Consider the following 27,686-nt stretch of genomic DNA (forward strand, 5'->3'; position numbering starts at 1 on the left):
GGGTGCCGCGGCCCAGCCGGGCCGGTGTGGGCTCCGTGCGGTGCGTGCGTCTGTGAGCGGAGCAGCCCCGGACAGGGCCCGGTGCCGCAGGGCCCGGCAGCGCGGGGGGATGGGGCAGGGCAGCTCCTCCCGCCGCCGCACAGCGAGGGACCGGGACGAGGTGCCGGGCAGCAATGGCTGCGCTGCCGGTGCAGGGGCAGCAGCTGCACTTCCAGCTGCTCCGTTTGCTCTGCGCGGCAGCCCGGCACGAGAGTCCGGGAGGTGCCCGTCGTTTGTATAACAAAGAGCCGGAGAAAGCGGGATCCCGGCCAGGTGAGAGACACTGAGAGAGACAGCGGGAGAGGAGGATCGGGAGGAAGAGAGCCTTTAGAGTGAACTTTCTGTGCTTGGAATGTGAGAGGCTCAAAGCCCTGTTCCTTTGCCTGGGACAATCCTTCGAGGCGGCAGCTGGGGCTGTTTCTGTGTTCCTGCGGGCAGCAGCAATTGGATTTACAGAGAGTCACCTGCGACTGTGCCGTGGGAAAGCCGGGGTGGAACTGGTGAGGCAACGTGAGGTCTGCGTGCAGCGATGTGTGTTTGGGGAACCTCCGGGGCCAGCGGGGGTCAGTGGAGCAGCAGCTGTGAGTGAATGGGTGTCAGTGCCATGGGAGCAAGCGGATCCCTGCGTTGGGAATGCGCTGCCGGAGAGTCCTGTGAAGGGTGAGCCCGGGACGTTTCCTGCCGTGCGCGGCTGGCGGGCTGCAGGGGCCCGGGGCGGCGGGGCAGGCGCGGCGGGGGCGCGGCGCTGTCGGCGGCAGCGCAGGTGTCGGGAGGCGCGCGCGGTCGCTGGCGAGGCCGGAGCCGCCGGGAGGTGACCGCCTCCTTCCTGCCCTGGGCGAGGCGAGCGCGGGGCCACAGCCGCGGCAGCGGCGCCATGTGCCAGCGCCGCCGCGAGGGACCGCACGCAGCTGGCAGCTGGCAGCGCCGGCGAGAGCCGGGGGCTGCTGCCACCCCCCCGGGGGCTCCGAGCAGCCGGGAGGGGAGCGCCCCGAGCGTGGGGCTTTGAGCTTTGCAGGTGCACGACCTAGAAGTGGTTGGCTGGATGCTCTCGGTAGGATGTGGGCTGGAGCCCGTCCTCGCCATCAGGGTGGCTCTCGGCAGGCTCCAGCAGCAGCGTTGGAGCCGCGGGGGATGCAGGAGGGGCCCCCGCAGGGCAGGTGCTGTGGGGGGGCTGTCTCCCCCCGGGGACATCCGGGTGGCAGCCCACTGTGGCGAGGTGTGTGACGGCAGAGGCGCAGGCGAGGCTCATATTTGGGCACGGAGCAGGTTATTGGAGGCCGCGGCCCCGCAGCCGGGAGATGAGGCGCCTGATAAAGGCTGCCCCCCCCGGTGCTGGTGCTGCTGCGTGCATTGGCTCGGGCGCTGGCAGAGGTGCCGTGGCTGCGCTGGCTGGGGGCCGGTGGCCATGGGGCCGCTGCTGGCTCTGGGGCTGCTCGTGTGCGTGCGGCTGTGCGGGGGTGAGTGTCGGGCGGGCGGGAGCGGGGCCCGCGGCGGCGGCGGGCCCGGCTCAGCAGCCTCCGTGCCGCAGGCTCCGGGGAGCTGCGTCTGGTGGGCGGCGGCGGGCGCTGTGCCGGGCGCGTGGAGGTGAAGCACGACGGTGAGTGGGGCTCCGTGTGCGCCTTCGACTTCGACTGGGAGGCTCGCTGGGCCGTGGTGGTGTGCCGGCAGCTGGGCTGCGGCCGGGTGGCCAGGGCGTCCCTGCACGCCCCGTTCGGGCCGGGCAGCGGGCGGATCTGGCTGCAGCCCTTCTTCTGCCGCGGCACCGAGGATGCGCTGGAGCAGTGTCCTAACATCGGATGGGGACGGCATTTCTGCGGCCACGAGTGGGATGTGGGGGTGACCTGCACAGGTGAGGGGAGGCACTGGCCGCGCTGGCAGAGCCACCTTGCGCTGGGGCACCGCGGGCTGGTGTGAGCCGTTCCGGTGCCCCTGTGCAGATGCCGTGGAGCTGAGGCTGGCGGGCGGCGGCAGTCCCTGTGCCGGGAGGGTGGAGGTGAAGCTGCAGGGACACTGGGGCACGGTGGGAGATGACAGCTGGGACATGGCGGACGCCGAGGTGGTTTGCCAGCAGCTGGGCTGTGGCTCGGCTTCTATTGCCTACTACACCCACGAGCGCTTTGGCGTCGGGGACGGGCTCATCAGCCTGGCCCTGGTGAACTGCAGTGGGGACGAGGCCACGCTCTGGAACTGCGAGATCCGCGGCTGGGGACCCTATAACAGCAGCATCAATGTCTCGGACGTTGGCGTTGTCTGCCAAGGTAGGAGCTGGGTTTAATGTGGTTGTGGCACTTCCTGCACATCCCTTGTCACTAGCGCTGCACTGCTCCCCCAGGCTTTTCCCGGCTGGTTGGTGGCGATGGAGCCTGTGCCGGGCGGCTGGAAGTGCGTCAGGGCCGGGCCTGGGTCGGTGTCTGCGAGGATGAGGTGGACATGAAGGCGGCCCAGGTGGTGTGCAGGGAGCTGGGCTGCGGTGAGGTGAACGCCATCGCCGGCAGTGGGCGTTTTGGGGCAGTGTCGGGATCGCTCTGGGACGGGGGGTTCCGGTGCAATGGCACCGAGCCCCTCCTGAGTGCCTGTGCCCGGCGTCCGGCCCAGAGGCAGGAGTGCAGCGGCCCTGCCAGCGTCATCTGCTCCTGTAAGTGGCGGGGACAGCGGGGGCAGTTGGGGTCCCTGCAGCATCAGTGCTCTCAAGGCTGTTCCTGTGGCAGCCTACACGGGCTTCCGGCTGGGCAACGGCAGCTCGGGATGCGCCGGGCGAGTGGAGGTGGCAGTGAGGGGGACGTGGGGCTCCGTGTGCGCCAGCGAGTGGGACCTGCCCGATGCGCACGTCCTGTGCCGGCACCTGGGCTGCGGCCGCGCCTTCAGCGTGCCCCCGGGAGGCTCCTTCGGCAGCGGGGAGGGGCCGCTGCTGCCGGACGCCTTCGGCTGCAGCGGGAGCGAGCGGCACCCGGGCCAGTGCCCCGTGGCCGTGCTGGGGAAGCCGCCCTGTGCCCCCGGAAACGCCGCCGCCGTCAACTGCTCAGGTGGGTATGGCAGCTCTGTGAGGAGCCTTAAGGGCTTTTGGGACCCTGCCAAAAGTGGAGAAGTATGAGATGATGCACGCTTATTTTTTGGTGAAGGTCTGAGTGCGGCCATTTTACAGGCGCTGTTGAGTCCCTGCGGCTTGTGAAAGGTGAGACCCGGTGCGAGGGGTTTCTGGAGTATAACACAAGCACCGGGGCCTGGCACCGTGTGCCAGGAGAGGTTTCACTCCTACGGAATTTGAGCAACGTGTGTTGGAAGCTGGACTGTGGGGAACTGGAGAAGAGTCACGGTGTCCCTGGGGAGGTCTATCTGATGCAAGACAACAAGAATTGGGTCATCTTGGCAAATGTGATCAAAGACATTGTGCAGATGACCACTGCTCTGACCAATAGTACCATAAGTGACGGTTATTTTGGGACTGATTATGCGTTCATGACCACTGGACCAGCTGACATCCCTCATGGGACCTACATTGCCTGCTCAGGTGGGTGTCCCGAGAGGGCTGGAGGTGCCGGTGCCACAAGCAGCCACCCCAGCCCATTCCTTCTGTGCCCGCAGGCAGCCTGCAGGTGAGGCTGGTGGGGAGCTCAGGGCGCTGTGCCGGGCGTGTGGAGGTCTATTCCGGTGGCAGCTGGAGCTGGGTGTGCCAGGAAGGCTGGGGGCTGCAGGCCGCGGCCGTTGTGTGCCGGGAGCTGGGCTGTGGCACGGCTCTGCAGGCCCCGGGCTGGGCGCGCTTGGGTGCCGGCGCGGGGCCGCTGTGGCCGTACAGCCCCGACTGCTCCGGCTCCGAGGAGTCTCTGTGGGAATGCGGGCGCACGGAACGGCGCGAGTGCGGGCGTGGCGGCGGGGCAGGGGCCGTCTGCTCAGGTCAGTGCCGGGCAGCCCCAGATCAGGGCCCGGCGAGGCCCCGGGGGGTTCCTGGCCGTGCCGTGACCCCCGTGCCTCCCTTGCAGAGCAGCTCTCCGTGCGGCTGGCAGGGGGCCCTGGGCGCTGCCGGGGCTTCCTGGAGATGTTCCAGAACAGCACCTGGGGCCACGTGTGCGCCAACGGCACCAGCCCCAACACTGCCAGCACTGTCTGCCGCCAGCTGGGCTGTGGGCAGCAGGTCTGGCTCACAGCTGTCAGCGCCCAGGAGCCGACTGAGGCCTGGCTGGCCTGGGTGGGCTGTGAGGAAGGGGCCTCCTCGCTCTGGCAGTGCCCCTCGGCAGCCTGGCACCTACAGAGCTGCAGGCCAGGCGGAGACGCCCATGTGGAGTGTGAGGAGGAGAGTGATGGCACCACTGAGGGACACACGACCCCATATCCGGAGGGTGCCAGCAGCACAGGTAGCTCTGCCCGTGCCCGCATCCCCCCCAGCAGGCTGGCTGGGATCCCCCTGGCCTCACTGCCTGCCTGTGTCCCCACAGGTGTCCCCAGAAGAAGGCCCCCGGCAGTGGCCGTGGGGTCTGTGCCTGTGCCCACTGTGCTGTGCGTGGTGCTGGGGACACTGCTGTGCCTGTCCCTGGGTGCCCTGGCCCTGCTGCTGTGCCGTGCCCGTGCCCGGCGCCGAGGTGTGTCCCGGTGGGTGGGGGTGGGGACAGATCCCGTTTGGGGGTCCAGCGACCCCAGCCCTGCAGAATAGCTCAGAAGGGGGCCAGGGGTGATCCCGGTGCCCCCCACAGTGCCCAGGGCCCCAGGTAAGTGCTGCATCTCCTTCCAGGCCCTGGCAGAGCTGCAGATGCCATCTCCAACGCTGTCTACGAGGAGCTGGATTACAAAGCCATGCCCGAGTTCCAGGAGGTGCCCACTCCCCCAGGTGGGTGCAGCCCTTGTGCACCAGTTTTGCCCTCCCTGGAGGCTCTGTCCTGAGAGCCCCACGGCAGCTCTGGCTCCTGGTGGCCCAGCAGGGGCTCCTGGCCATGGGCTGTGGGTGTCGCTCGGTCCCAGAGCAGCCCCGCTCTGTGGTGGGAGGTTCTGTCACCAGTGGTGCCACTTGAGGCCACCCCCAAGTCCCTGTTTATCCCCTGCAGGTTCCCTGTTGGAGGGATGGGTGAAGAAGCTGCCGTATTACACAGGGGACAGCGTGGAGGGGAGTGACACCGAGGCAGCCCCAGGTAGGGCCACGGGGCAGGAGCCCAGCAGGGAGAGCTGGGGAGAGGGGACACACCTGGGCTGGGGGGGGGCTGAGGGGACAAATCTCCTCCCTTATTAATGTGCAGTGAAACATCACCTTTCCCTGTGGGTCCACAGGGCCTCTAGCACATGCTGAAGTGGAAAGGCTGGACGGGGTGGCACAGCCTGAGCCCTGCCAGGGCCGCTGGTCACTGCCATGGACCCCTCTGCTTTTCTCAGATCCCCCTGCCTGGCCCGAGCAAGGACCCCCGGATGGCTACGACAATGTCCTGGATGTGCCCCAGGAGCCCCCGGCTGCCAGCAGTGGGGACATCTCGAAGGGAGTGGCAAGGCAGAGGTGGAGCTGTGTGCTCCCCACAGGTGAGAGGGCTCCCAGCTGCCCTGTCCCCTGTGCAGAACCACTCCATGGCAGGCTTTGGCTGTGGGGGTGGGCAGGGCCCCATCAGCAGATCCATGGGTGCTGTGGCCAGAGCCCAGGTGGGGTCTGTCAGGGGGACACGGAGCTGTCTGCCCCCTTGGGCACCTCTCTGTGCTGTCCCCAAGGTGGGATCTACTCCCCTCCAGGTCCCGCAGGAGCCACCAGGGAGCCCTCGGAACAGCCCCCTGGACACATGGACTATGATGATGTCGGCAGCAGCGCCCTGGGGACGTTGCCATGAGGATGTCCTGGCCACGCCACAGCCCTGGGGACACGTGTGTGGCAGCGTGATGGGGCCCTGTCCCCAGGGAAGGCTGGCCCTGCCCACAGAGGTCAGCCCTCGCTGTCCAGCGCTGCAGGAAAGCAGCCCTTGTTTAAGGATTTTCTTTAATTTCAGTGTGAATTTCCCCTTTTTCCTATTAAACCACAAAGTGGACAGAAACTCACTGCCAGGCCTGGAACATCCTTCTTGGGCTGGCATTTTCATTTTAGGTACACCAGCCACACACAAGGATGTGAGGCAGGAACTGGAACCAGAGACCCCATCCTTGGCTGAGGGGGAGAAATAGTGGGAGATGGCTGGGATTGTCTTCGGGGTCTTTATTTGGCACTGCCAAATGCACAGAAATGCTGCCGCCAACATCGCGGGCAAAAGGGAGAGGGCAGGAGCCGGATCCCGCCCCGCAGATGCAGCAGGATCTCCTGCCTGTGCCCCGAGGGTGGGGCAGGCTCAGCCCCACTCTCAGCACGGAGAGCTGGGCCAGGACCGGCTCTGGTTGTTGGAAGGATTTTCCTAAAGGATGGGAGGTCTCCTGAAGGAGGGCAGCGCCTTCGTGCCCCCCGGCAGCAGCCCGCGGTGGCAGGGCAGCCGGGCCATGGCCCCGGCCTGCGGCACGTCGTGCTCCAGGAGGTTCCCGATGTTCAGGCCGGGCTGCAGGGCCCGGAGGGCGTCCAGTTCCTGCAGCAGGGCCTGGCTGAATCCGTCCGTGCTCAGCCTGGGCGTGGAGGAGGCAGGAGCAGAGGAGAAGGTGTTGGAGCTTGTGGGGAGGGAGGTGCTGAAGGGGCCGCGGTGCCGGTGCGGCCCTGCCTGTCCCGCAGCCTCCGCTGCCCGGCTCGGGCATGCCGGGCATGGAAGGGGCCGGGGCAGGGCCCTGACTCACCCCAGGCTCCTCAGCGGGCAGGCGGGATGCCGGAGCTGCTGGCAGAGCTGCAGGACGCCCTGGGCTCGCAGCTCGTTGTCACTCAGGTCCAGGCAGGTGAGACGGGGCCCCTGCAGCAGCCGCGCAGCCAGGGCCGGGCAGGAGGCGCCCGACAGCCGGCAGCTGCCCAGCCTGTGGGAGCGAGGGAAACAGGGAAGGAGGGCTTTGGCCTCTGCTTGCTGAGCTGCTCCGGGTGGGAAGGGCGGAGCAGTGGCTGAGGTGCTCGCAGCAGCAGGGGCTGCTGAGGCGGCAATACGGCAGCCCAATGACAGCCCTCGGGAATGGCCCTCAGAGCCTCCCGAGGGGCCCCAGATGTGTCCGTGGAGTCGGAGATCTCCTGTCCGCTGTGGCCGGGCCCGCAGCCAGCCAGCCAGCCGGCCAGTGCCCTCCGGTCCGGGTGCCGCGGCCCAGCCGGGCCGGTGTGGGCTCCGTGCGGTGCGTGCGTCTGTGAGCGGAGCAGCCCCGGACAGGGCCCGGTGCCGCAGGGCCCGGCAGCGCGGGGGGATGGGGCAGGGCAGCTCCTCCCGCCGCCGCACAGCGAGGGACCGGGACGTGGTGCCGGGCAGCAATGGCTGCGCTGCCGGTGCAGGGGCAGCAGCTGCACTTCCAGCTGCTCCGTTTGCTCTGCGCGGCAACCCGGCACGAGAGTCCGGGAGGTGCCGGTCGTTTGTATAACAAAGAGCCGGAGAAAGCGGGATCCCGGCCAGGTGAGAGACACTGAGAGAGACAGCGGGAGAGGAGGATCGGGAGGAAGAGAGAGTTCGGAGTGGACTTTCTGTGCTTGGAATGTGAGAGGCTCAAAGCCCTGTTCCTTTGCCTGGGACAATCCTTCGAGGCGGCAGCTGGGGCTGTTTCTGTGTTCCTGCGGGCAGCAGCAATCGGATTTACAGAGGGAGTCACTCGCGGATGTGCCGTGGGAAAGCTGGAGTGGAACTGGTGAGGAAACGTGAGGTCTGCGTGCAGCGATGTGTGTTTGGGGAACCTCCGGGGCCAGCGGGGGTCAGTGGAGCAGCAGCTGTGAGTGAATGGGTGTCAGTGCCATGGGAGCAAGCGGATCCCTGCGTTGGGAATGCGCTGCCGGAGAGTCCTGTGAAGGGTGAGCCCGGGACGTTTCCTGCCGTGCGCGGCTGGCGGGCTGCAGGGGCCCGGGGCGGCGGGGCAGGCGCGGCGGGGGCGCGGCGCTGTCGGCGGCAGCGCAGGTGTCGGGAGGCGCGTGCGGTCGCTGGCGAGGCCGGAGCCGCCGGGAGGTGACCGCCTCCTTCCTGCCCTGGGCGAGGCGAGCGCGGGGCCACAGCCGCGGCAGCGGCGCCATGTGCCAGCGCCGCCGCGAGGGACCGCACGCAGCTGGCAGCTGGCAGCGCCGGCGAGAGCCGGGGGCTGCTGCCACCCCCCCGGGGGCTCCGAGCAGCCGGGAGGGGAGCGCCCCGAGCGTGGGGCTTTGAGCTTTGCAGGTGCACGACCTAGAAGTGGTTGGCTGGATGCTCTCGGTAGGATGTGGGCTGGAGCCCGTCCTCGCCATCAGGGTGTCTCTCGGCAGGCTCCAGCAGCAGCGTTGGAGCCGCGGGGGATGCAGGAAGGGCCCCCGCAGGGCAGGTGCTGTGGGGGGGCTGTCTCCCCCCGGGGACATCCGGGTGGCAGCCCACTGTGGCGAGGTGTGTGACGGCAGAGGCGCAGGCGAGGCTCATATTTGGGCACGGAGCAGGTTATTGGAGGCCGCGGCCCCGCAGCCGGGAGATGAGGCGCCTGATAAAGGCTGCCCCCCCCGGTGCTGGTGCTGCTGCGTGCATTGGCTCGGGCGCTGGCAGAGGTGCCGTGGCTGCGCTGGCTGGGGGCCGGTGGCCATGGGGCCGCTGCTGGCTCTGGGGCTGCTCGTGTGCGTGCGGCTGTGCGGGGGTGAGTGTCGGGCGGGCGGGAGCGGGGCCCGCGGCGGCGGCGGGCCCGGCTCAGCAGCCTCCGTGCCGCAGGCTCCGGGGAGCTGCGTCTGGTGGGCGGCGGCGGGCGCTGTGCCGGGCGCGTGGAGGTGAAGCACGACGGTGAGTGGGGCTCCGTGTGCGCCTTCGACTTCGACTGGGAGGCTCGCTGGGCCGTGGTGGTGTGCCGGCAGCTGGGCTGCGGCCGGGTGGCCAGGGCGTCCCTGCACGCCCCGTTCGGGCCGGGCAGCGGGCGGATCTGGCTGCAGCCCTTCTTCTGCCGCGGCACCGAGGATGCGCTGGAGCAGTGTCCTAACATCGGATGGGGACGGCATTTCTGCGGCCACGAGTGGGATGTGGGGGTGACCTGCACAGGTGAGGGGAGGCACTGGCCGCGCTGGAAGAGCCACCTTGCGCTGGGGCACCGCGGGCTGGTGTGAGCCATGCCGGTGCCCCTGTGCAGATGCCGTGGAGCTGAGGCTGGCGGGCGGCGGCAGTCCCTGTGCCGGGAGGGTGGAGGTGAAGCTGCAGGGACACTGGGGCACGGTGGGAGACGACAGCTGGGACATAGAGGACGCCGAGGTGGTTTGCCAGCAGCTGGGCTGTGGCTCGGCTTCTATTGCCTACTACACCCACGAGCGCTTTGGCGTCGGGGACGGGCTCATCAGCCTGGCCCTGGTGAACTGCAGTGGGGACGAGGCCACGCTCTGGGACTGCGAGATCCGCGGCTGGGGACCCTATAACAGCAGCATCCATGGCTTGAACGCCGCCGTTGTCTGCCAAGGTAGGAGCTGGGCTTGGGGGCTTGAGGCTCTTCATGCACATCTCTTGTCACTGGCCCTGCACTGCTCCCCCAGGCTTTTCCCGGCTGGTTGGTGGCGATGGAGCCTGTGCCGGGCGGCTGGAAGTGCGTCAGGGCCGGGCCTGGGTCGGTGTGTGTGAGGATGAGGTGGACATGAAGGCGGCCCAGGTGGTGTGCAGGGAGCTGGGCTGCGGTGAGGTGATCGCCATCGCCGGCAGTGGGCGTTTTGGGGCAGTGTCGGGATCGCTCTGGGACGGGGGGTTCCGGTGCAATGGCACCGAGCCCCTCCTGAGTGCCTGTGCCCGGCGTCCGGCCCAGAGGCAGGAGTGCAGCGGCCCTGCCAGCGTCATCTGCTCCTGTAAGTGGCGGGGACAGCGGGGGCAGTTGGGGTCCCTGCAGCATCAGTGCTCTCAAGGCTGTTCCTGTGGCAGCCTACACGGGCTTCCGGCTGGGCAACGGCAGCTCGGGATGCGCCGGGCGAGTGGAGGTGGCAGTGAGGGGGACGTGGGGCTCCGTGTGCGCCAGCGAGTGGGACCTGCCCGATGCGCACGTCCTGTGCCGGCACCTGGGCTGCGGCCGCGCCTTCAGCGTGCCCCCGGGAGGCTCCTTCGGCAGCGGGGAGGGGCCGCTGCTGCCGGACGCCTTCGGCTGCAGCGGGAGCGAGCGGCACCCGGGCCAGTGCCCCGTGGCCGTGCTGGGGAAGCCGCCCTGTGCCCCCGGAAACGCCGCCGCCGTCAACTGCTCAGGTGGGTATGGCAGCTCTGTGAAGAGCCTTAAGGGCTTTTGGGGACCCTGCCGAAAGTGGAGAAGTATGAGATGATGCACGCTTATTTTTTGGTGAAGGTCTGAGTGCGGCCATTTTACAGGCGCTGTTGAGTCCCTGCGGCTTGTGAAAGGTGAGACCCGCTGCGAGGGGTTTCTGGAATATAACACAAGCACCGGGGCCTGGCACCGTGTGCCAGGAGAGGTTTCGCTCCTACGGAATTTGAGCAACGTGTGTTGGAAGCTGGACTGTGGGGAACTGGAGAAGAGTCACGGTGTCCCTGGGGAGGTCTATCTGTGGCAAGACAACAAGAATTGGGGCATCTTGGAAACGGTGATCAAAGACATTGTGGAGATGACCACTGATCTGGCCAGTAGGACCATAAGTGAGGATAATTTTTGGGACGATTACAGGTTGATGACCACTGGACCAGCTGACATCCCTCATGGGACCTACCTTGTCTGCTCAGGTGGGTGTCCCAAGAGGGCTGGAGGTGCCAGTGCCCCAAGCAGCCACCCCAGCCCATTCCTTCCGTGCCCACAGGCAGCCTGCAGGTGAGGCTGGTGGGGAGCTCTGGGCGCTGTGCCGGGCGTGTGGAGGTCTATTCCGGTGGCAGCTGGAGCTGGGTGTGCCAGGAAGGCTGGGGGCTGCAGGCCGCGGCCGTTGTGTGCCGGGAGCTGGGCTGTGGCACGGCACTGCAGGCCCCGGGCTGGGCGCGCTTGGGTGCCGGCGCGGGGCCGCTGTGGCCGTACAGCCCCGACTGCTCCGGCTCCGAGGAGTCTCTGTGGGAATGCGGGCGCACGGAACGGCGCGAGTGCGGGCGTGGCGGCGGGGCAGGGGCCGTCTGCTCAGGTCAGTGCCAGGCAGCCCCAGATCAGGGCCCGGCGAGGCCCCGGGGGGTTCCTGGCCGTGCCGTGACCCCCGTGCCTCCCTTGCAGAGCAGCTCTCCGTGCGGCTGGCAGGGGGCCCTGGGCGCTGCCGGGGCTTCCTGGAGATCTCCTACAACGGCACCTGGGGCCGTGTGTGCGCCAACGGCACCAGCCCCAACACTGCCAGCACCGTCTGCCGCCTGCTGGGCTGTGGGCAGCGGGGCTGGCTCACAGCTGTCACCGCCCAGGAGCCGACCGAGGCCTGGCTGGCCTGGGTGGGCTGTGAGGACGGGGCCCGCTCACTCTGGCAGTGCCCCTCGGCAGCCTGGCACCTACAGAGCTGCAGGCCAGGCGGAGACGCCCATGTGGAGTGTGAGGAGGACAGTGATGGCACCACTGAGGGACACACAACCCCATATCCGGAGGGTGCCAGCAGCACAGGTAGCTCTGCCCGTGCCCGCATCCCGCCCAGCAGGCTGGCTGGGATCCGCCTGGCCTCACTGCCTGTCTGTGTCCCCACAGGTGTCCCCAGAAGAAGGCCCCCGGCAGTGGCTGTGGGGTCTGTGCCTGTGCCCACTGTGCTGTGTGTGGTGCTGGGGATGCTGCTGTGCCTGTCCCTGGGTGCCCTGGCCGTGCTGCTGTGCCGTGCCCGGCGCCGAGGTGTGTCCCGGTGGGTGGGGGTGGGGACAGCTTCCGTTTGGGGGTCCAGCGACCCCAGCCCTGCAGAATAGCTCAGAAGGGGGCCAGGGGTGATCCCGGTGCCCCCCACAGTGCCCAGGGCCCCAGGTAAGTGCTGCATCTCCTTCCAGGCCCTGGCAGAGCTGCAGATGCCATCTCCAACGCTGTCTACGAGGAGCTGGATTACAAAGCCATTCCCGAGTACCAGGAGGTGCCCACACCCCCAGGTGGGTGCAGCCCTTCTGCCCCAGTTGTGCCTGCCCTGAAGGCTCTGCCCTGAGAGCCCCACGGCAGCTCTGGCTCCTGGTGGCCCAGCAGGGGCTCCTGGCCATGGGCTGTGGGTGTCGCTCAGTCCCAGAGCAGCCCCGCTCTGCGGTGGGAGGTTCTGTCACCGGCGGTTCCACTTGAGGCCACCCCCAAGTCCCTGTTTATCCCCTGCAGGTTCCCTGTTGGAGGGATGGGTGAAGAAGCTGCCGTATTACACAGGGGACAGCATGGCGGGGAGTGACACCGAGGCAGCCCCAGGTAGGGCCACGGGGCAGGAGCCCAGCAGGGAGAGATGGGGAGAGGGGACACACCTGGGCTGGGGGGGCTGAGGGGACAAATCTCCTCCCTTATTATTGTGCAGTGAAACATCACCTTTCCCTGTGGGTCCACAGGGCCTCTAGCGTGTGCTGAAGTGGAAAGGCTGGACGGGGTGGCACAGCCTGAGCCCTGCCAGGGCCGCTGGTCACTGCCATGGACCCTCTGCTTTTCCCAGATCCCCCTGCCTGGCCCGAGCAAGGACCCCCGGATGGCTACGACGATGTCCTGGATGTGCCCCAGGAGCCCCCGGCTGCCAGCAGTGTGGACATCTCTGAGGGAGTGGCAGGGCAGAGGTGGAGCTGTGTGCTCCCCACAGGTGAGAGGGCTCCCAGCTGCCCTGTCCCCTGTGCAGAGCCACTCCATGGCAGGCTTTGGCTGCGGGGGCGGGCAGGGCCCCAGCAGCAGATCCATGGGTGCTGTGGCCAGAGCCCAGGTGGGGTCTGTCTGGTGGACACAGAGCTGCCTGCCCCCTTGGGCACCTCTCTGTGCTGTCCCCAAGGTGGGATCTACTCCCCTCCAGGTCCCCCAGGAGCCAGCAGGGAGCCCTCGGAACAGCCCCCTGGACACATGGACTATGATGATGTCGGCAGCAGTGCCCTGGGGATATTGCCATGAGGATGTCCTGGCCATGCCACAGCCCTGGGGACACGTGTGTGTGGCAGTGTGATGGGGCCCTGTCCCCAGGGAAGGCTGGCCCTGCCCACAGAGGACAGTCCTCACTGTCCAGCGCTGCAGGAAAGCAGCCCTTGTTTAAGGATTTTCTTTGATTTCAGTGTGAATTTCCCCTTTTTCCTATTAAAACACAAAGTGGACAGAAACTCACTGCCAGGCCTGGAACGTCCTTCTTGGGCTGGCACTTTCATTTTAGGTACACCAGCCACACACAAGGATGTGAGGCAGGAACTGGAACCAGAGACCCCATCCTTGGCTGAGGGGGAGAAATAGTGGGAGATGGCTGGGATTGTCTTCGGGGTCTTTATTTGGCACTGCCAAATGCACAGAACTGCTGCCCCCAACAGCGAGGGCAAAAGGGAGAGGGCAGGAGCCGGATCCCGCCCCGCAGATGCAGCAGGATCTCCTGCCTGTGCCCCGAGGGTGGGGCAGGCTCAGCCCCACTCTCAGCACGGGGAGCTGGGCCAGGACTGGCTCTGGTTGTTGGAAGGATTTTCCTAAAGGATGGGAGGTCTCCTGAAGAATGGCAGCGCCTTCGTGCCCCCCGACAGCAGCCCGCGGTGGCAGGGCAGCCGGGCCATGGCCCCGGCCTGCGGCACGTCGTGCTCCAGGAGGTTCCCGATGTTCAGGCCGGGCTGCAGGGCCCGGAGGGCGTCCAGTTCCTGCAGCAGGGCCTGGCTGAATCCGTCCGTGCTCAGCCTGGGCGTGGAGGAGGCAGGAGCAGAGGAGAAGGTGTTGGAGCTTGTGGGGAGGGAGGTGCTGAAGGGGCCGCGGTGCCGGTGCGGCCCTGCCTGTCCCGCAGCCTCCGCTGCCCGCCTCGGGCATGCCGGGCATGGAAGGGGCCAGGGCAGGGCCCTGACTCACCCCAGGCTCCTCAGCGGGCAGGCGGGATGCCGGAGCTGCTGGCAGAGCTGCAGGACGCCCTGGGCTCGCAGCTCGTTGTCACTCAGGTCCAGGCAGGTGAGACGGGGCCCCTGCAGCAGCCGCGCAGCCAGGGCCGGGCAGGAGGTGCCCGACAGCCGGCAGCTGCCCAGCCTGTGGGAGCGAGGGAAACAGGGAAGGAGGGCTTTGGCCTCTGCTTGCTGAGCTGCTCCGGGTAGGAAGGGCGGAGCAGTGGCTGAGGTGCTCGCAGCAGCAGGGGCTGCTGAGGCGGCAATACGGCAGCCCAATGAGAGCCCTCGGGAAAGACCCTCAGAGCCTCCCGAGGGGCCCCAGATGTGTCCGTGGAGTCGGAGATCTCCTGTCCGCTGTGGCCGGGTCAGCAGCCACCCAGCCAGCCGGCCAGTGCCCTCCGGTTCGGGTGCCCCGGCCCAGCCGGGCCGGTGTGGGCTCCGTGCGGTGCGTGCGTCTGTGAGCGGAGCAGCCCCGGACAGGGCCCGGTGCCGCAGGGCCCGGCAGCGCGGGGGGATGGGGCAGGGCAGCTCCTCCCGCCGCCGCACAGCGAGGGACCGGGACGAGGTGCCGGGCAGCAATGGCTGCGCTGCCGGCGCAGGGGCAGCAGCTGCACTTCCAGCTGCTCCGTTTGCTCTGCGCGGCAGCCCGGCACGAGAGTCCAGGAGGTGCCCGTCGTTTGTATAACAAAGAGCCGGAGAAAGCGGGATCCCGGCCAGGTGAGAGACACTGAGAGAGACAGCGGGAGAGGAGGATCGGGAGGAAGAGAGCCTTTAGAGTGAACTTTCTGTGCTTGGAATGTGAGAGGCTCAAAGCCCTGTTCCTTTGCCTGGGACAATCCTGGAGGCAGCAGCTGGGGCTGTTTCTGTGTTCCTGCGGGCAGCAGCAATTGGATTTACAGAGAGTCACCTGCGACTGTGCCGTGGGAAAGCCGGGGTGGAACTGGTGAGGAAACGTGAGGTCTGCGTGTAGCAGTGGGTGTTTGGGGAACCTCCGGGGCCAGCGGGGGTCAGTGGAGCCGCAGCTGTGAGTGAATGGGTGTCAGTGCCATGGGAGCAAGTGGATCCCTGCGTTGGGAATGCGCTGCCGGAGAGTCCTGTGAAGGGTGAGCCCGGGACGTTTCCTGCCGTGCGCGGCTGGCGGGCTGCAGGGGCCCGGGGCGGCGGGGCAGGCGCGGCGGGGGCGCGGCGCTGTCGGCGGCAGCGCAGGTGTCGGGAGGCGCGTGCGGTCGCTGGCGAGGCCGGGAGCCGCCGGGGGGTGACCGCCTCCTTCCTGCCCTGGGCGAGGCGAGCGCGGGGCCACAGCCGCGGCAGCGGCGCCATGTGCCAGCGCCGCCGCGAGGGACCGCACGCAGCTGGCAGCTGGCAGCGCCGGCGAGAGCCGGGGGCTGCTGCCACCCCCCCGGGGGCTCCGAGCAGCCGGGAGGGGAGCGCCCCGAGCGTGGGGCTTTGAGCTTTGCAGGTGCTCGACCTAGAAGTGGTTGCCTGGATGCTCTCGGTAGGATGTGGGCTGGAGCCCGTCCTCGCCATCAGGGTGGCTCTCGGCAGGCTCCAGCAGCAGCGTTGGAGCCGCGGGGGATGCAGGAGGGGCCCCCGCAGGGCAGGTGCTGTGGGGGGGCTGTCTCCCCCCGGGGACATCCGGGTGGCAGCCCACTGTGGCGAGGTGTGTGACGGCAGAGGCGCAGGCGAGGCTCATATTTGGGCACGGAGCAGGTTATTGGAGGCCGCGGCCCCGCAGCCGGGAGATGAGGCGCCTGATAAAGGCTGCCCCCCCCCCCCCGGTGCTGGTGCTGCTGCGTGCATTGGCTCGGGCTCTGGCAGAAGTGCCGTGGCTGCGCTGGCTGGGGGCCGGTGGCCATGGGGCCGCTGCTGGCTCTGGGGTTGCTCGTGTGCGTGCGGCTGTGCGGGGGTGAGTGTCGGGCGGGCGGGAGCGGGGCCCGCGGCGGCGGCGGGCCCGGCTCAGCAGCCTCCGTGCCGCAGGCTCCGCGGAGCTGCGTCTGGTGGGCGGCGGCGGGCTCTGTGCCGGGCGCGTGGAGGTGAAGCACGACGGTGAGTGGGGCTCCGTGTGCGCCTTCGACTTCTACTGGGAGGCTCTGGGAGCGCCACTGGCCGTGGTGGTGTGCCGGCAGCTGGGCTGCGGCCGGGTGGCCAGGGTGTCCCTGCACGCCCCGTTCGGGCTGGGCAGCGGGCGGATCTGGCTGCAGCCCTTCTTCTGCCGTGGCACCGAGGATGCGCTGGAGCAGTGTTGGCACTTGGGATGGGGACGGCATTTCTGCGGCCACGAGTGGGATGTGGGAGTGACCTGCACAGGTGAGGGGACGTGCTGGCCGTGTTGGCACAGCCACCTTGCGCTGGGGCACTGCGGGCTGGTGTGAGCCGTTCCGGTGCCCCTGTGCAGATGCCGTGGAGCTGAGGCTGGCGGGCGGCGGCAGTCCCTGTGCCGGGAGGGTGGAGGTGAAGCTGCAGGGACACTGGGGCTCGGTGGCAGACGACAAGTGGGACATGGAGGACGCCAAGGTGGTTTGCCAGCAGCTGGGCTGTGGTTCGGCTTCCGGTGCCTTCTTCGCCCTTGATCGCTTTGGTGTAGGCGTTGGGCCCATCAGCCTGGCTGCAGTGGACTGCAGGGGGGACGAGGCAATGCTCTGGGACTGCAAGATCCGTGGCTGGGGGCCCTATAACATTACCATCCATGATTCAGACACTGCCGTTGTCTGCCAAGGTAGGAGCCGGGCTTGAAGGATTTGAGACTGTTCATGCACATCTCTTGTAACAGGCCCTGCACTGCTCCCCCAGGCTTTTCCCGGCTGGTTGGTGGCGATGGAGCCTGTGCCGGGCGGCTGGAGGTGCGTCAGGGCCAGGCCTGGGTCGGTGTCTGCGAGGATGAGGTGGACATGAAGGCGGCCCAGGTGGTGTGCAGGGAGCTGGGCTGTGGTGAGGTGAACGCCATCGCCGGCAGTGGGCGTTTTGGGGCAGTGTCGGGATCGCTCTGGGACGGGGGCTTCCGGTGCAATGGCACCGAGCCCCTCCTGAGTGCCTGTGCCCGGCGTCCGGCCCAGAGGCAGGAGTGCAGCGGCCCTGCCAGCGTCATCTGCTCCTGTAAGTGGCGGGGACAGCGGGGGCAGTTGGGGTCCTTGCAGCATCAGTGCTCTCAAGGCTGTTCCTGTGGCAGCCTACACGGGCTTCCGGCTGGGCAACGGCAGCTCGGGATGCGCCGGGCGAGTGGAGGTGGCAGTGAGGGGGACGTGGGGCTCCGTGTGCGCCAGCGAGTGGGACCTGCCCGATGCGCACGTCCTGTGCCGGCACCTGGGCTGCGGCCGCGCCTTCAGCGTGCCCCCGGGAGGCTCCTTCGGCAGCGGGGAGGGGCCGCTGCTGCCGGACGCCTTCGGCTGCAGCGGGAGCGAGCGGCACCCGGGCCAGTGCCCCGTGGCCGTGCTGGGGAAGCCGCCCTGTGCCCCCGGAAACGCCGCCGCCGTCAACTGCTCAGGTGGGTATGGCAGCTCTGTGAAGAGCCTTAAGGGCTTTCAGGACCCCGTCAAGAATTGCGACCAGATGTTTTGGACTGAAGTATGGTGTGAGCCAGGTGCTACAGCCCATGGCTCTGCTGGTGAATTTACAGGCAGTGGCTTTGTCACGTCCCTGAGGCTGGTGGATGGTCAGAGCTTGTGTGATGGGCGCCTGGAGGAGACCATAACCAGCCCAGCCTGGCGCCGTGTGCCTCTGGAGCAGTGGAACCAATGGGATGCGTACATGGTATGTGCGGTGCTGGGCTGCGGCCTTCCCAAGGACGTTTACGCTGCCTTGGGTACGGCTCCGGCATTGAGCAGCAGCCCCAGCGAGGAGGACATCATGAGTGAAGAGATGGGCAGCAGTTTGGGCATGGGCTCTGCACTGAGCAGCAGCCCTGAGGAGATGGATGACCAGCTGGAGGAGATGGGCAATGTGTCAGGGATGGGCCCTGCAGCAAACAGCAGCCTTGAGGAGATGGTCATTGTCTGCTCAGGTGGGTGTCCCGAGAGGGCTGGAGGTGCCAGTGCCCCAAGCAGCCACCCCAGCGCACTCCTTCCGTGCCCACAGGCAGCCTGCAGGTGAGGCTGGTGGGGAGCTCTGGGCGCTGTGCCGGGCGTGTGGAGGTCTATTCCGGTGGCAGCTGGAGCTGGGTGTGCCAGGAAGGCTGGGGGCTGCAGGCCGCGGCCGTTGTGTGCCGGGAGCTGGGCTGTGGCACGGCTCTGCAGGCCCCGGGCTGGGCGCGCTTGGGTGCCGGCGCGGGGCCGCTGTGGCCGTACAGCCCCGACTGCTCCGGCTCCGAGGAGTCTCTGTGGGAATGCGGGCGCACGGAACGGCGCGAGTGCGGGCGTGGCGGCGGGGCAGGGGCCGTCTGCTCAGGTCAGTGCCAGGCAGCCCCAGATCAGGGCCCGGCAAGGCCCCGGGGGGTTCCTGGCCATGCCGTGACCCCCGTGCCTCCCTTGCAGAGCAGCTCTCCGTGCGGCTGGCAGGGGGCCCTGGGCGCTGCCGGGGCTTCCTGGAGATCTCCTACAACGGCACCTGGGGCCGCGTGTGCGCCAACGGCACCAGCCCCAGCACTGCCAGCAGCGTCTGCCGCCTGCTGGGCTGTGGGCAGCGGGGCTGGCTCACAGCTGTCAGCGCCCAGGAGTCGACCGAGGCCTGGCTGGCCTGGGTGGGCTGTGAGGACGGGGCCCGCTCGCTCTGGCAGTGCCCCTCGGCAGCCTGGCACCTGCAGAGCTGCAGGCCAGGCGGGGATGCCTATGTGGAGTGTGAGGAGGACAGTGATGGCACCACTGAGGGACACACAACCCCATATCCGGAGGGTGCCAGCAGCACAGGTAGCTCTGCCCGTGCCCACATCCCCCCCAGCAGGCTGGCTGGGATCCCCCTGGCCTCACTGCCTGCCTGTGTCCCCACAGGTGTCCCCAGAAGAAGGCCCCCGGCAGTGGCTGTGGGGTCTGTGCCTGTGCCCACTGTGCTGTGTGTGGTGCTGGGGACGCTGCTGTGCCTGTCCCTGGGTGCCCTGGCCCTGCTGCTGTGCCGTGCCCGTGCCTGGCGCCGAGGTGTGTCCCGGTGGGTGGGGGTGGGGACAGCTTCCGTTTGGGGGTCCAGCGACCCCAGCCCTGCAGAATAGCTCAGAAGGGGGCCAGGGGTGATCCCGGTGCCCCCCACAGTGCCCAGGGCCCCAGGTAAGTGCTGCATCTCCTTCCAGGCTCTGGCAGAGCTGTAGATGCCATCTCCAATGCTGTCTACGAGGAGCTGGATTACAAAGCCATTCCCGAGTTCCAGGAGGTGCCCACTCCCCCAGGTGGGTGCAGCCCTTGCGCACCAGTTGTGCCTGCCCTGAAGGCTCTGCCCTGAGAGCCCCATGGCAGCTCTGGCTCCTGGTGGCCCAGCAGGGGCTCCTGGCCATGGGCTGTGGGTGTCCCTCGGTCCCAGAGCAGCCCCACTCTGTGGTGGGAGGTTCTGTCACCGGCGGTGCCACTTGAGGCCACCCCCAAGTCCCGGTTTATCCTCTGCAGGTTCCCTGTTGGAGGGATGGGTGAAGAAGCTGCCGTATTACACAGGGGACAGCGTGGAGGGGAGTGACACCGAGGCAGCCCCAGGTAGGGCCACAGGGCAGGAGCCCAGCAGGGAGAGCTGGGGAGAGGGGACACACCTGGGCTGGGGGGGGCTGAGGTGACAAATCTCCTCCCTTATTAATGTGCAGTGAAGCATCACCTTTCCCTGTGGGTCCACAGGGCCTCTAGCGTGTGCTGAAGTGGAAAGGCTGGAGGGGGTGGCACAGCCTGAGCCCTGCCAGGGCCGCTGGTCACTGCCATGGACCCCTCTGCTTTTCCCAGATCCCCCTGCCTGGCGCGAGCAAGGACCCCCGGATGGCTACGACGATGTCCTGGCTGTGCCCCAGGAGCCCCCGGCTGCCAGCAGTGGGGTCATCTCGAAGGGAGTGGCAGGGCAGAGGTGGAGCTGTGTGCTCCCCACAGGTGAGAGGGCTCCCAGCTGCCCTGTCCCCTGTGCAGAGCCACTCCATGGCAGGCTTTGGCTGTGGGGGTGGGCAGGGCCCCATCAGCAGATCCATGGGTGCTGTGGCCAGAGGCCAGGTGGGGTCTGTCAGGGGGGCACGGAGCTGCCTGCCCCCTCGGGCACCTCTCTGTGCTGTCCCCAAGGTGGGATCTACTCCCCTCCAGGTCCCCCAGGAGCCAGTAGGGAGCCCTCGGAACAGCCCCCTGGACACATGGACTATGACGATGTCGGCAGCAGTGCCCTGGGGATATTGCCATGAGGATGTCCTGGCCATGCCACAGCCCTGGGGACACGTGTGTGGCAGCGTGATGGGGCCCTGTCCCCAGGGAAGGCTGGCCCTGCTCACAGAGGTCAGCCCTCGCTGTCCAGCGCTGCAGGAAAGCAGCTCTTGTTTAAGGATTTTCTTTGATTTCAGTGTGAATTTTCCATTTTTCCTATTAAAACACAAAGTGGACAGAAACTCACTGCCAGGCCTGGAACGTCCTTCTTGGGCTGGCACTTTCATTTTAGGTACACCAGCCACACACAAGGATGTGAGGCAGGAACTGGAACCAGAGACCCCATCCTTGGCTGAGGGGGAGAAATAGTGGGAGATGGCTGGGATTGTCTTCGGGGTCTTTATTTGGCACTGCCAAATGCACAGAACTGCTGCCCCCAACAGCGAGGGCAAAAGGGAGAGGGCAGGAGCCGGATCCCGCCCCGCAGATGCAGCAGGATCTCCTGCCTGTGCCCCGAGGGTGGGGCAGGCTCAGCCCCACTCTCAGCACGGGGAGCTGGGCCAGGACCGGCTCTGGTTGTTGGAAGGATTTTCCTAAAGGATGGGAGGTCTCCTGAAGGAGGGCAGCGCCTTCCTGCCCCCCGACAGCAGCCCGCGGTGGCAGGGCAGCCGGGCCATGGCCCCGGCCTGCGGCACGTCGTGCTCCAGGAGGTTCCCGATGTTCAGGCCGGGCTGCAGGGCCCGGAGGGCATCCAGTTCCTGCAGCAGGGCCTGGCTGAATCCGTCCGTGCTCAGCCTGGGCGTGGAGGAGGCAGGAGCAGAGGAGAAGGTGTTGGAGCTTGTGGGGAGGGAGGTGCTGAAGGGGCCGCGGTGCCGGTGCGGCCCTGCCTGTCCCGCAGCCTCCGCTGCCCGGCTCGGGCATGCCGGGCATGGTAGGGGCCGGGGCAGGGCCCTGACTCACCCCAGGCTCCTCAGCGGGCAGGCGGGATGCCGGAGCTGCTGGCAGAGCTGCAGGACGCCCTGGGCTCGCAGCTCGTTGTCACTCAGGTCCAGGCAGGTGAGACGGGGCCCCTGCAGCAGCCGCGCAGCCAGGGCCGGGCAGGAGGCGCCCGACAGCCGGCAGCTGCCCAGCCTGTGGGAGCGAGGGAAACAGGGAAGGAGGGCTTTGGCCTCTGCTTGCTGAGCTGCTCCGGGTGGGAAGGGCGGAGCAGTGGCTGAGGTGCTCGCAGCAGCAGGGGCTGCTGAGGCGGCAATACGGCAGCCCAATGAGAGCCCTCGGGAAAGACCCTCAGAGCCTCCCGAGGGGCCCCAGATGTGTCCGTGGAGTCGGAGATCTCCTGTCCGCTGTGGCCGGGTCAGCAGACAGTCAGCCAGCCGGCCAGTGCCCTCCGGTCCGGGTGCCCCGGCCCAGCCGGGCCGGTGTGGGCTCCGTGCGGTGCGTGCGTCTGTGAGCGGAGCAGCCCCGGACAGGGCCCGGTGCCGCAGGGCCCGGCAGCGCGGGGGGATGGGGCAGGGCAGCTCCTCCCGCCGCCGCACAGCGAGGGACCGGGACGAGGTGCCGGGCAGCAATGGCTGCGCTGCCGGTGCAGGGGCAGCAGCTGCACTTCCAGCTGCTCCGTTTGCTCTGCGCGGCAGCCCGGCACGAGAGTCCGGGAGGTGCCCGTCGTTTGTATAACAAAGAGCCGGAGAAAGCGGGATCCCGGCCAGGTGAGAGACACTGAGAGAGACAGCGGGAGAGGAGGATCGGGAGGAAGAGAGAGTTCGGAGTGGACTTTCTGTGCTTGGAATGTGAGAGGCTCAAAGCCCTGTTCCTTTGCCTGGGACAATCCTGGAGGCAGCAGCTGGGGCTGTTTCTGTGTTCCTGCGGGCAGCAGCAATCGGATTTAGAGAGGGAGTCACCTGCGACTGTGCCGTGGGAAAGCCGAGGTGGAACTGGTGAGGAAACGTGAGGTCTGCGTGCAGCGATGTGTGTTTGGGGAACCTCCGGGGCCAGCGGGGGTCAGTGGAGCAGCAGCTGTGAGTGAATGGGTGTCAGTGCCATGGGAGCAAGCGGATCCCTGCGTTGGGAATGCGCTGCCGGAGAGTCCTGTGAAGGGTGAGCCCGGGACGTTTCCTGCCGTGCGCGGCTGGCGGGCTGCAGGGGCCCGGGGCGGCGGGGCAGGCGCGGCGGGGGCGCGGCGCTGTCGGCGGCAGCGCAGGTGTCGGGAGGCGCGTGCGGTCGCTGGCGAGGCCGGAGCCGCCGGGGGGTGACCGCCTCCTTCCTGCCCTGGGCGAGGCGAGCGCGGGGCCACAGCCGCGGCAGCGGCGCCATGTGCCAGCGCCGCCGCGAGGGACCGCACGCAGCTGGCAGCTGGCAGCGCCGGCGAGAGCCGGGGGCTGCTGCCACCCCCCCGGGGGCTCCGAGCAGCCGGGAGGGGAGCGCCCCGAGCGTGGGGCTTTGAGCTTTGCAGGTGCACGACCTAGAAGTGGTTGGCTGGATGCTCTCGGTAGGATGTGGGCTGGAGCCCGTCCTCGCCATCAGGGTGGCTCTCGGCAGGCTCCAGCAGCAGCGTTGGAGCCGCGGGGGATGCAGGAGGGGCCCCCGCAGGGCAGGTGCTGTGGGGGGGCTGTCTCCCCCCGGGGACATCCGGGTGGCAGCCCACTGTGGCGAGGTGTGTGACGGCAGAGGCGCAGGCGAGGCTCATATTTGGGCACGGAGCAGGTTATTGGAGGCTGCGGCCCCGCAGCCGGGAGATGAGGCGCCTGATAAAGGCTGCCCCCCCCGGTGCTGGTGCTGCTGCGTGCATTGGCTCGGGCGCTGGCAGAGGTGCCGTGGCTGCGCTGGCTGGGGGCCGGTGGCCATGGGGCCGCTGCTGGCTCTGGGGCTGCTCGTGTGCGTGCGGCTGTGCGGGGGTGAGTGTCGGGCGGGCGGGAGCGGGGCCCGCGGCGGCGGCGGGCCCGGCTCAGCAGCCTCCGTGCCGCAGGCTCCGGGGAGCTGCGTCTGGTGGGCGGCGGCGGGCGCTGTGCCGGGCGCGTGGAGGTGAAGCACGACGGTGAGTGGGGCTCCGTGTGCGCCTTCGACTTCGACTGGGAGGCTCGCTGGGCCGTGGTGGTGTGCCGGCAGCTGGGCTGCGGCCGGGTGGCCAGGGCGTCCCTGTACGCCCCGTTCGGGCCGGGCAGCGGGCGGATCTGGCTGCAGCCCTTCTTCTGCCGCGGCACCGAGGATGCGCTGGAGCAGTGTCCTAACATCGGATGGGGACGGCATTTCTGCGGCCACGAGTGGGATGTGGGAGTGACCTGCACAGGTGAGGGGACGCGCTGGCCGTGCTGGCACAGCCACCTTGCGCTGGGGCACCGCGGGCTGGTGTGAGCCATGCCGGTGCCCCTGTGCAGATGCCGTGGAGCTGAGGCTGGCGGGCGGCGGCAGTCCCTGTGCCGGGAGGGTGGAGGTGAAGCTGCAGGGACACTGGGGCACGGTGGGAGACGACAGCTGGGACATGGCGGACGCCGAGGTGGTTTGCCAGCAGCTGGGCTGTGGCTCGGCTTCTATTGCCTACTACACCCACGAGCGCTTTGGCGTCGGGGACGGGCTCATCAGCCTGGCCCTGGTGAACTGCAGTGGGGACGAGGCCACGCTCTGGAACTGCGAGATCCGCGGCTGGGGACCCTATAACAGCAGCATCAATGTCTCGGACGTTGGCGTTGTCTGCCAAGGTAGGAGCTGGGTTTAATGTGGTTGTGGCACTTCCTGCACATCCCTTGTCACTAGCGCTGCACTGCTCCCCCAGGCTTTTCCCGGCTGGTTGGTGGCGATGGAGCCTGTGCCGGGCGGCTGGAAGTGCGTCAGGGCCGGGCCTGGGTCGGTGTCTGCGAGGATGAGGTGGACATGAAGGCGGCCCAGGTGGTGTGCAGGGAGCTGGGCTGCGGTGAGGTGATCGCCATCGCCGGCAGTGGGCGTTTTGGGGCAGTGTCGGGATCGCTCTGGGACGGGGGGTTCCGGTGCAATGGCACCGAGCCCCTCCTGAGTGCCTGTGCCCGGCGTCCGGCCCAGAGGCAGGAGTGCAGCGGCCCTGCCAGCGTCATCTGCTCCTGTAAGTGGCGGGGACAGCGGGGGCAGTTGGGGTCCCTGCAGCATCAGTGCTCTCAAGGCTGTTCCTGTGGCAGCCTACACGGGCTTCCGGCTGGGCAACGGCAGCTCGGGATGCGCCGGGCGAGTGGAGGTGGCAGTGAGGGGGACGTGGGGCTCCGTGTGCGCCAGCGAGTGGGACCTGCCCGATGCGCACGTCCTGTGCCGGCACCTGGGCTGCGGCCGCGCCTTCAGCGTGCCCCCGGGAGGCTCCTTCGGCAGCGGGGAGGGGCCGCTGCTGCCGGACGCCTTCGGCTGCAGCGGGAGCGAGCGGCACCCGGGCCAGTGCCCCGTGGCCGTGCTGGGGAAGCCGCCCTGTGCCCCCGGAAACGCCGCCGCCGTCAACTGCTCAGGTGGGTATGGCAGCTCTGTGAAGAGCCTTAAGGGCTTTTGGGGACCCTGCCGAAAGTGGAGAAGTATGAGATGATGCACGCTTATTTTTTGGTGAAGGTCTGAGTGCGGCCATTTTACAGGCGCTGTTGAGTCCCTGCGGCTTGTGAAAGGTGAGACCCGCTGCGAGGGGTTTCTGGAATATAACACAAGCACCGGGGCCTGGCACCGTGTGCCGGGAGAGGTTTCGCTCCTACGGAATTTGAGCAACGTGTGTTGGAAGCTGGACTGTGGGGAACTGGAGAAGAGTCACGGTGTCCCTGGGGAGGTCTATCTGTGGCAAGACAACAAGAATTGGGGCATCTTGGAAACGGTGATCAAAGACATTGTGGAGATGACCACTGATCTGGCCAGTAGGACCATAAGTGAGGATAATTTTTGGGACGATTACAGGTTGATGACCACTGGACCAGCTGACATCCCTCATGGGACCTACCTTGTCTGCTCAGGTGGGTGTCCCAAGAGGGCTGGAGGTGCCAGTGCCCCAAGCAGCCACCCCAGCCCATTCCTTCCGTGCCCACAGGCAGCCTGCAGGTGAGGCTGGTGGGGAGCTCTGGGCGCTGTGCCGGGCGTGTGGAGGTCTATTCCGGTGGCAGCTGGAGCTGGGTGTGCCAGGAAGGCTGGGGGCTGCAGGCCGCGGCCGTTGTGTGCCGGGAGCTGGGCTGTGGCACGGCACTGCAGGCCCCGGGCTGGGCGCGCTTGGGTGCCGGCGCGGGGCCGCTGTGGCCGTACAGCCCCGACTGCTCCGGCTCCGAGGAGTCTCTGTGGGAATGCGGGCGCACGGAACGGCGCGAGTGCGGGCGTGGCGGCGGGGCAGGGGCCGTCTGCTCAGGTCAGTGCCAGGCAGCCCCAGATCAGGGCCCGGCGAGGCCCCGGGGGGTTCCTGGCCGTGCCGTGACCCCCGTGCCTCCCTTGCAGAGCAGCTCTCCGTGCGGCTGGCAGGGGGCCCTGGGCGCTGCCGGGGCTTCCTGGAGATCTCCTACAACGGCACCTGGGGCCGTGTGTGCGCCAACGGCACCAGCCCCAACACTGCCAGCACCGTCTGCCGCCTGCTGGGCTGTGGGCAGCGGGGCTGGCTCACAGCTGTCACCGCCCAGGAGCCGACCGAGGCCTGGCTGGCCTGGGTGGGCTGTGAGGACGGGGCCCGCTCACTCTGGCAGTGCCCCTCGGCAGCCTGGCACCTACAGAGCTGCAGGCCAGGCGGAGACGCCCATGTGGAGTGTGAGGAGGACAGTGATGGCACCACTGAGGGACACACAACCCCATATCCGGAGGGTGCCAGCAGCACAGGTAGCTCTGCCCGTGCCCGCATCCCGCCCAGCAGGCTGGCTGGGATCCGCCTGGCCTCACTGCCTGCCTGTGTCCCCACAGGTGTCCCCAGAAGAAGGCCCCCGGCAGTGGCTGTGGGGTCTGTGCCTGTGCCCACTGTGCTGTGTGTGGTGCTGGGGATGCTGCTGTGCCTGTCCCTGGGTGCCCTGGCCGTGCTGCTGTGCCGTGCCCGGCGCCGAGGTGTGTCCCGGTGGGTGGGGGTGGGGACAGCTTCCGTTTGGGGGTCCAGCGACCCCAGCCCTGCAGAATAGCTCAGAAGGGGGCCAGGGGTGATCCCGGTGCCCCCCACAGTGCCCAGGGCCCCAGGTAAGTGCTGCATCTCCTTCCAGGCCCTGGCAGAGCTGCAGATGCCATCTCCAACGCTGTCTACGAGGAGCTGGATTACAAAGCCATTCCCGAGTACCAGGAGGTGCCCACACCCCCAGGTGGGTGCAGCCCTTCTGCCCCAGTTGTGCCTGCCCTGAAGGCTCTGCCCTGAGAGCCCCACGGCAGCTCTGGCTCCTGGTGGCCCAGCAGGGGCTCCTGGCCATGGGCTGTGGGTGTCCCTCAGTCCCAGAGCAGCCCCGCTCTGCGGTGGGAGGTTCTGTCACCGGCGGTTCCACTTGAGGCCACCCCCAAGTCCCTGTTTATCCCCTGCAGGTTCCCTGTTGGAGGGATGGGTGAAGAAGCTGCCGTATTACACAGGGGACAGCATGGCGGGGAGTGACACCGAGGCAGCCCCAGGTAGGGCCACGGGGCAGGAGCCCAGCAGGGAGAGATGGGGAGAGGGGACACACCTGGGCTGGGGGGGCTGAGGGGACAAATCTCCTCCCTTATTATTGTGCAGTGAAACATCACCTTTCCCTGTGGGTCCACAGGGCCTCTAGCGTGTGCTGAAGTGGAAAGGCTGGACGGGGTGGCACAGCCTGAGCCCTGCCAGGGCCGCTGGTCACTGCCATGGACCCTCTGCTTTTCCCAGATCCCCCTGCCTGGCCCGAGCAAGGACCCCCGGATGGCTACGACGATGTCCTGGATGTGCCCCAGGAGCCCCCGGCTGCCAGCAGTGTGGACATCTCTGAGGGAGTGGCAGGGCAGAGGTGGAGCTGTGTGCTCCCCACAGGTGAGAGGGCTCCCAGCTGCCCTGTCCCCTGTGCAGAGCCACTCCATGGCAGGCTTTGGCTGCGGGGGCGGGCAGGGCCCCAGCAGCAGATCCATGGGTGCTGTGGCCAGAGCCCAGGTGGGGTCTGTCTGGTGGACACAGAGCTGCCTGCCCCCTTGGGCACCTCTCTGTGCTGTCCCCAAGGTGGGATCTACTCCCCTCCAGGTCCCCCAGGAGCCACCAGGGAGCCCTCGGAACAGCCCCCGGGACACATGGACTATGATGATGTCGGCAGCAGCGCCCTGGGGACGTTGCCATGAGGATGTCCTGGCCATGCCACAGCCCTGGGGACACGTGTGTGGCAGCGTGATGGGGCCCTGTCCCCAGGGAAGGCTGGCCCTGCCCACAGAGGTCAGCCCTCGCTGTCCAGCGCTGCAGGAAAGCAGCCCTTGTTTAAGGATTATCTTTAATTTCAGTGTGAATTTCCCCTTTTTCCTATTAAAACACAAAGTGGACAGAAACTCACTGCCAGGCCTGGAACGTCCTTCTTGGGCTGGCACTTTCATTTTAGGTACACCA

At 67.8% G+C, this 27,686-nt stretch overlaps 3 protein-coding genes across 4 annotated transcripts; 2 read left to right on the top strand and 1 right to left on the bottom strand.

Annotated features, from left to right (window-relative positions):
* The first annotated feature begins 948 nt into the window (after positions 1 to 948).
* LOC129121823 (uncharacterized) lies at positions 949 to 27,626 on the top strand. Its single transcript, XM_077179442.1, has 42 exons — positions 949 to 1,255; positions 1,568 to 1,888; positions 1,977 to 2,297; positions 2,372 to 2,674; positions 2,748 to 3,062; positions 3,182 to 3,547; positions 3,622 to 3,930; positions 4,017 to 4,388; positions 4,470 to 4,613; positions 4,763 to 4,858; positions 5,073 to 5,156; positions 5,395 to 5,535; positions 5,719 to 5,801; positions 6,393 to 6,985; positions 7,085 to 7,183; positions 7,888 to 8,279; positions 8,757 to 9,077; positions 9,166 to 9,486; positions 9,560 to 9,862; positions 9,936 to 10,250; positions 10,371 to 10,736; positions 10,811 to 11,119; positions 11,206 to 11,577; positions 11,659 to 11,796; positions 11,946 to 12,041; positions 12,256 to 12,339; positions 12,575 to 12,715; positions 12,899 to 12,981; positions 13,623 to 14,167; positions 15,113 to 15,459; positions 15,942 to 16,271; positions 16,360 to 16,680; positions 16,755 to 17,057; positions 17,131 to 17,445; positions 17,578 to 17,961; positions 18,036 to 18,344; positions 18,431 to 18,802; positions 18,884 to 19,027; positions 26,359 to 26,454; positions 26,669 to 26,752; positions 26,988 to 27,128; positions 27,333 to 27,626. The coding sequence occupies exons 1-42, from the start codon at positions 1,096 to 1,098 to the stop codon at positions 27,425 to 27,427; spliced, it is 10,734 nt and encodes a 3,577-aa protein (XP_077035557.1). The 5' UTR covers positions 949 to 1,095; the 3' UTR covers positions 27,428 to 27,626.
* LOC143694227 (NACHT, LRR and PYD domains-containing protein 14-like) lies at positions 20,424 to 22,516 on the bottom strand. Its single transcript, XM_077179406.1, has 3 exons — positions 22,323 to 22,516; positions 21,167 to 21,337; positions 20,424 to 21,001 (listed from the first exon to the last, which is right to left on the bottom strand). Exons 1-3 carry the CDS (start codon positions 22,514 to 22,516, stop codon positions 20,800 to 20,802), a joined length of 567 nt encoding a protein of 188 aa, XP_077035521.1. The 3' UTR covers positions 20,424 to 20,799.
* On the top strand, positions 22,550 to 25,972 carry LOC143694323 (scavenger receptor cysteine-rich type 1 protein M130-like). 2 transcript variants are annotated; one of them, XM_077179787.1, is made up of 8 exons: positions 22,550 to 22,856; positions 23,169 to 23,489; positions 23,578 to 23,898; positions 23,973 to 24,275; positions 24,349 to 24,663; positions 24,784 to 25,149; positions 25,224 to 25,532; positions 25,624 to 25,972. In XM_077179787.1, the coding sequence occupies exons 1-8, from the start codon at positions 22,697 to 22,699 to the stop codon at positions 25,833 to 25,835; spliced, it is 2,307 nt and encodes a 768-aa protein (XP_077035902.1). In that variant the 5' UTR covers positions 22,550 to 22,696; the 3' UTR covers positions 25,836 to 25,972. The 2 variants fall into 2 exon arrangements, with proteins under 2 accessions (XP_077035902.1, XP_077035903.1); XM_077179788.1 differs by having other exon boundaries at positions 24,784 to 25,234; positions 25,619 to 25,972.
* Positions 27,627 to 27,686: the final 60 nt, after the last annotated feature.

Source organism: Agelaius phoeniceus, chromosome 6 (assembly GCF_051311805.1).
Source record: "Agelaius phoeniceus isolate bAgePho1 chromosome 6, bAgePho1.hap1, whole genome shotgun sequence".
NCBI lineage: Eukaryota > Metazoa > Chordata > Aves > Passeriformes > Icteridae > Agelaius > Agelaius phoeniceus.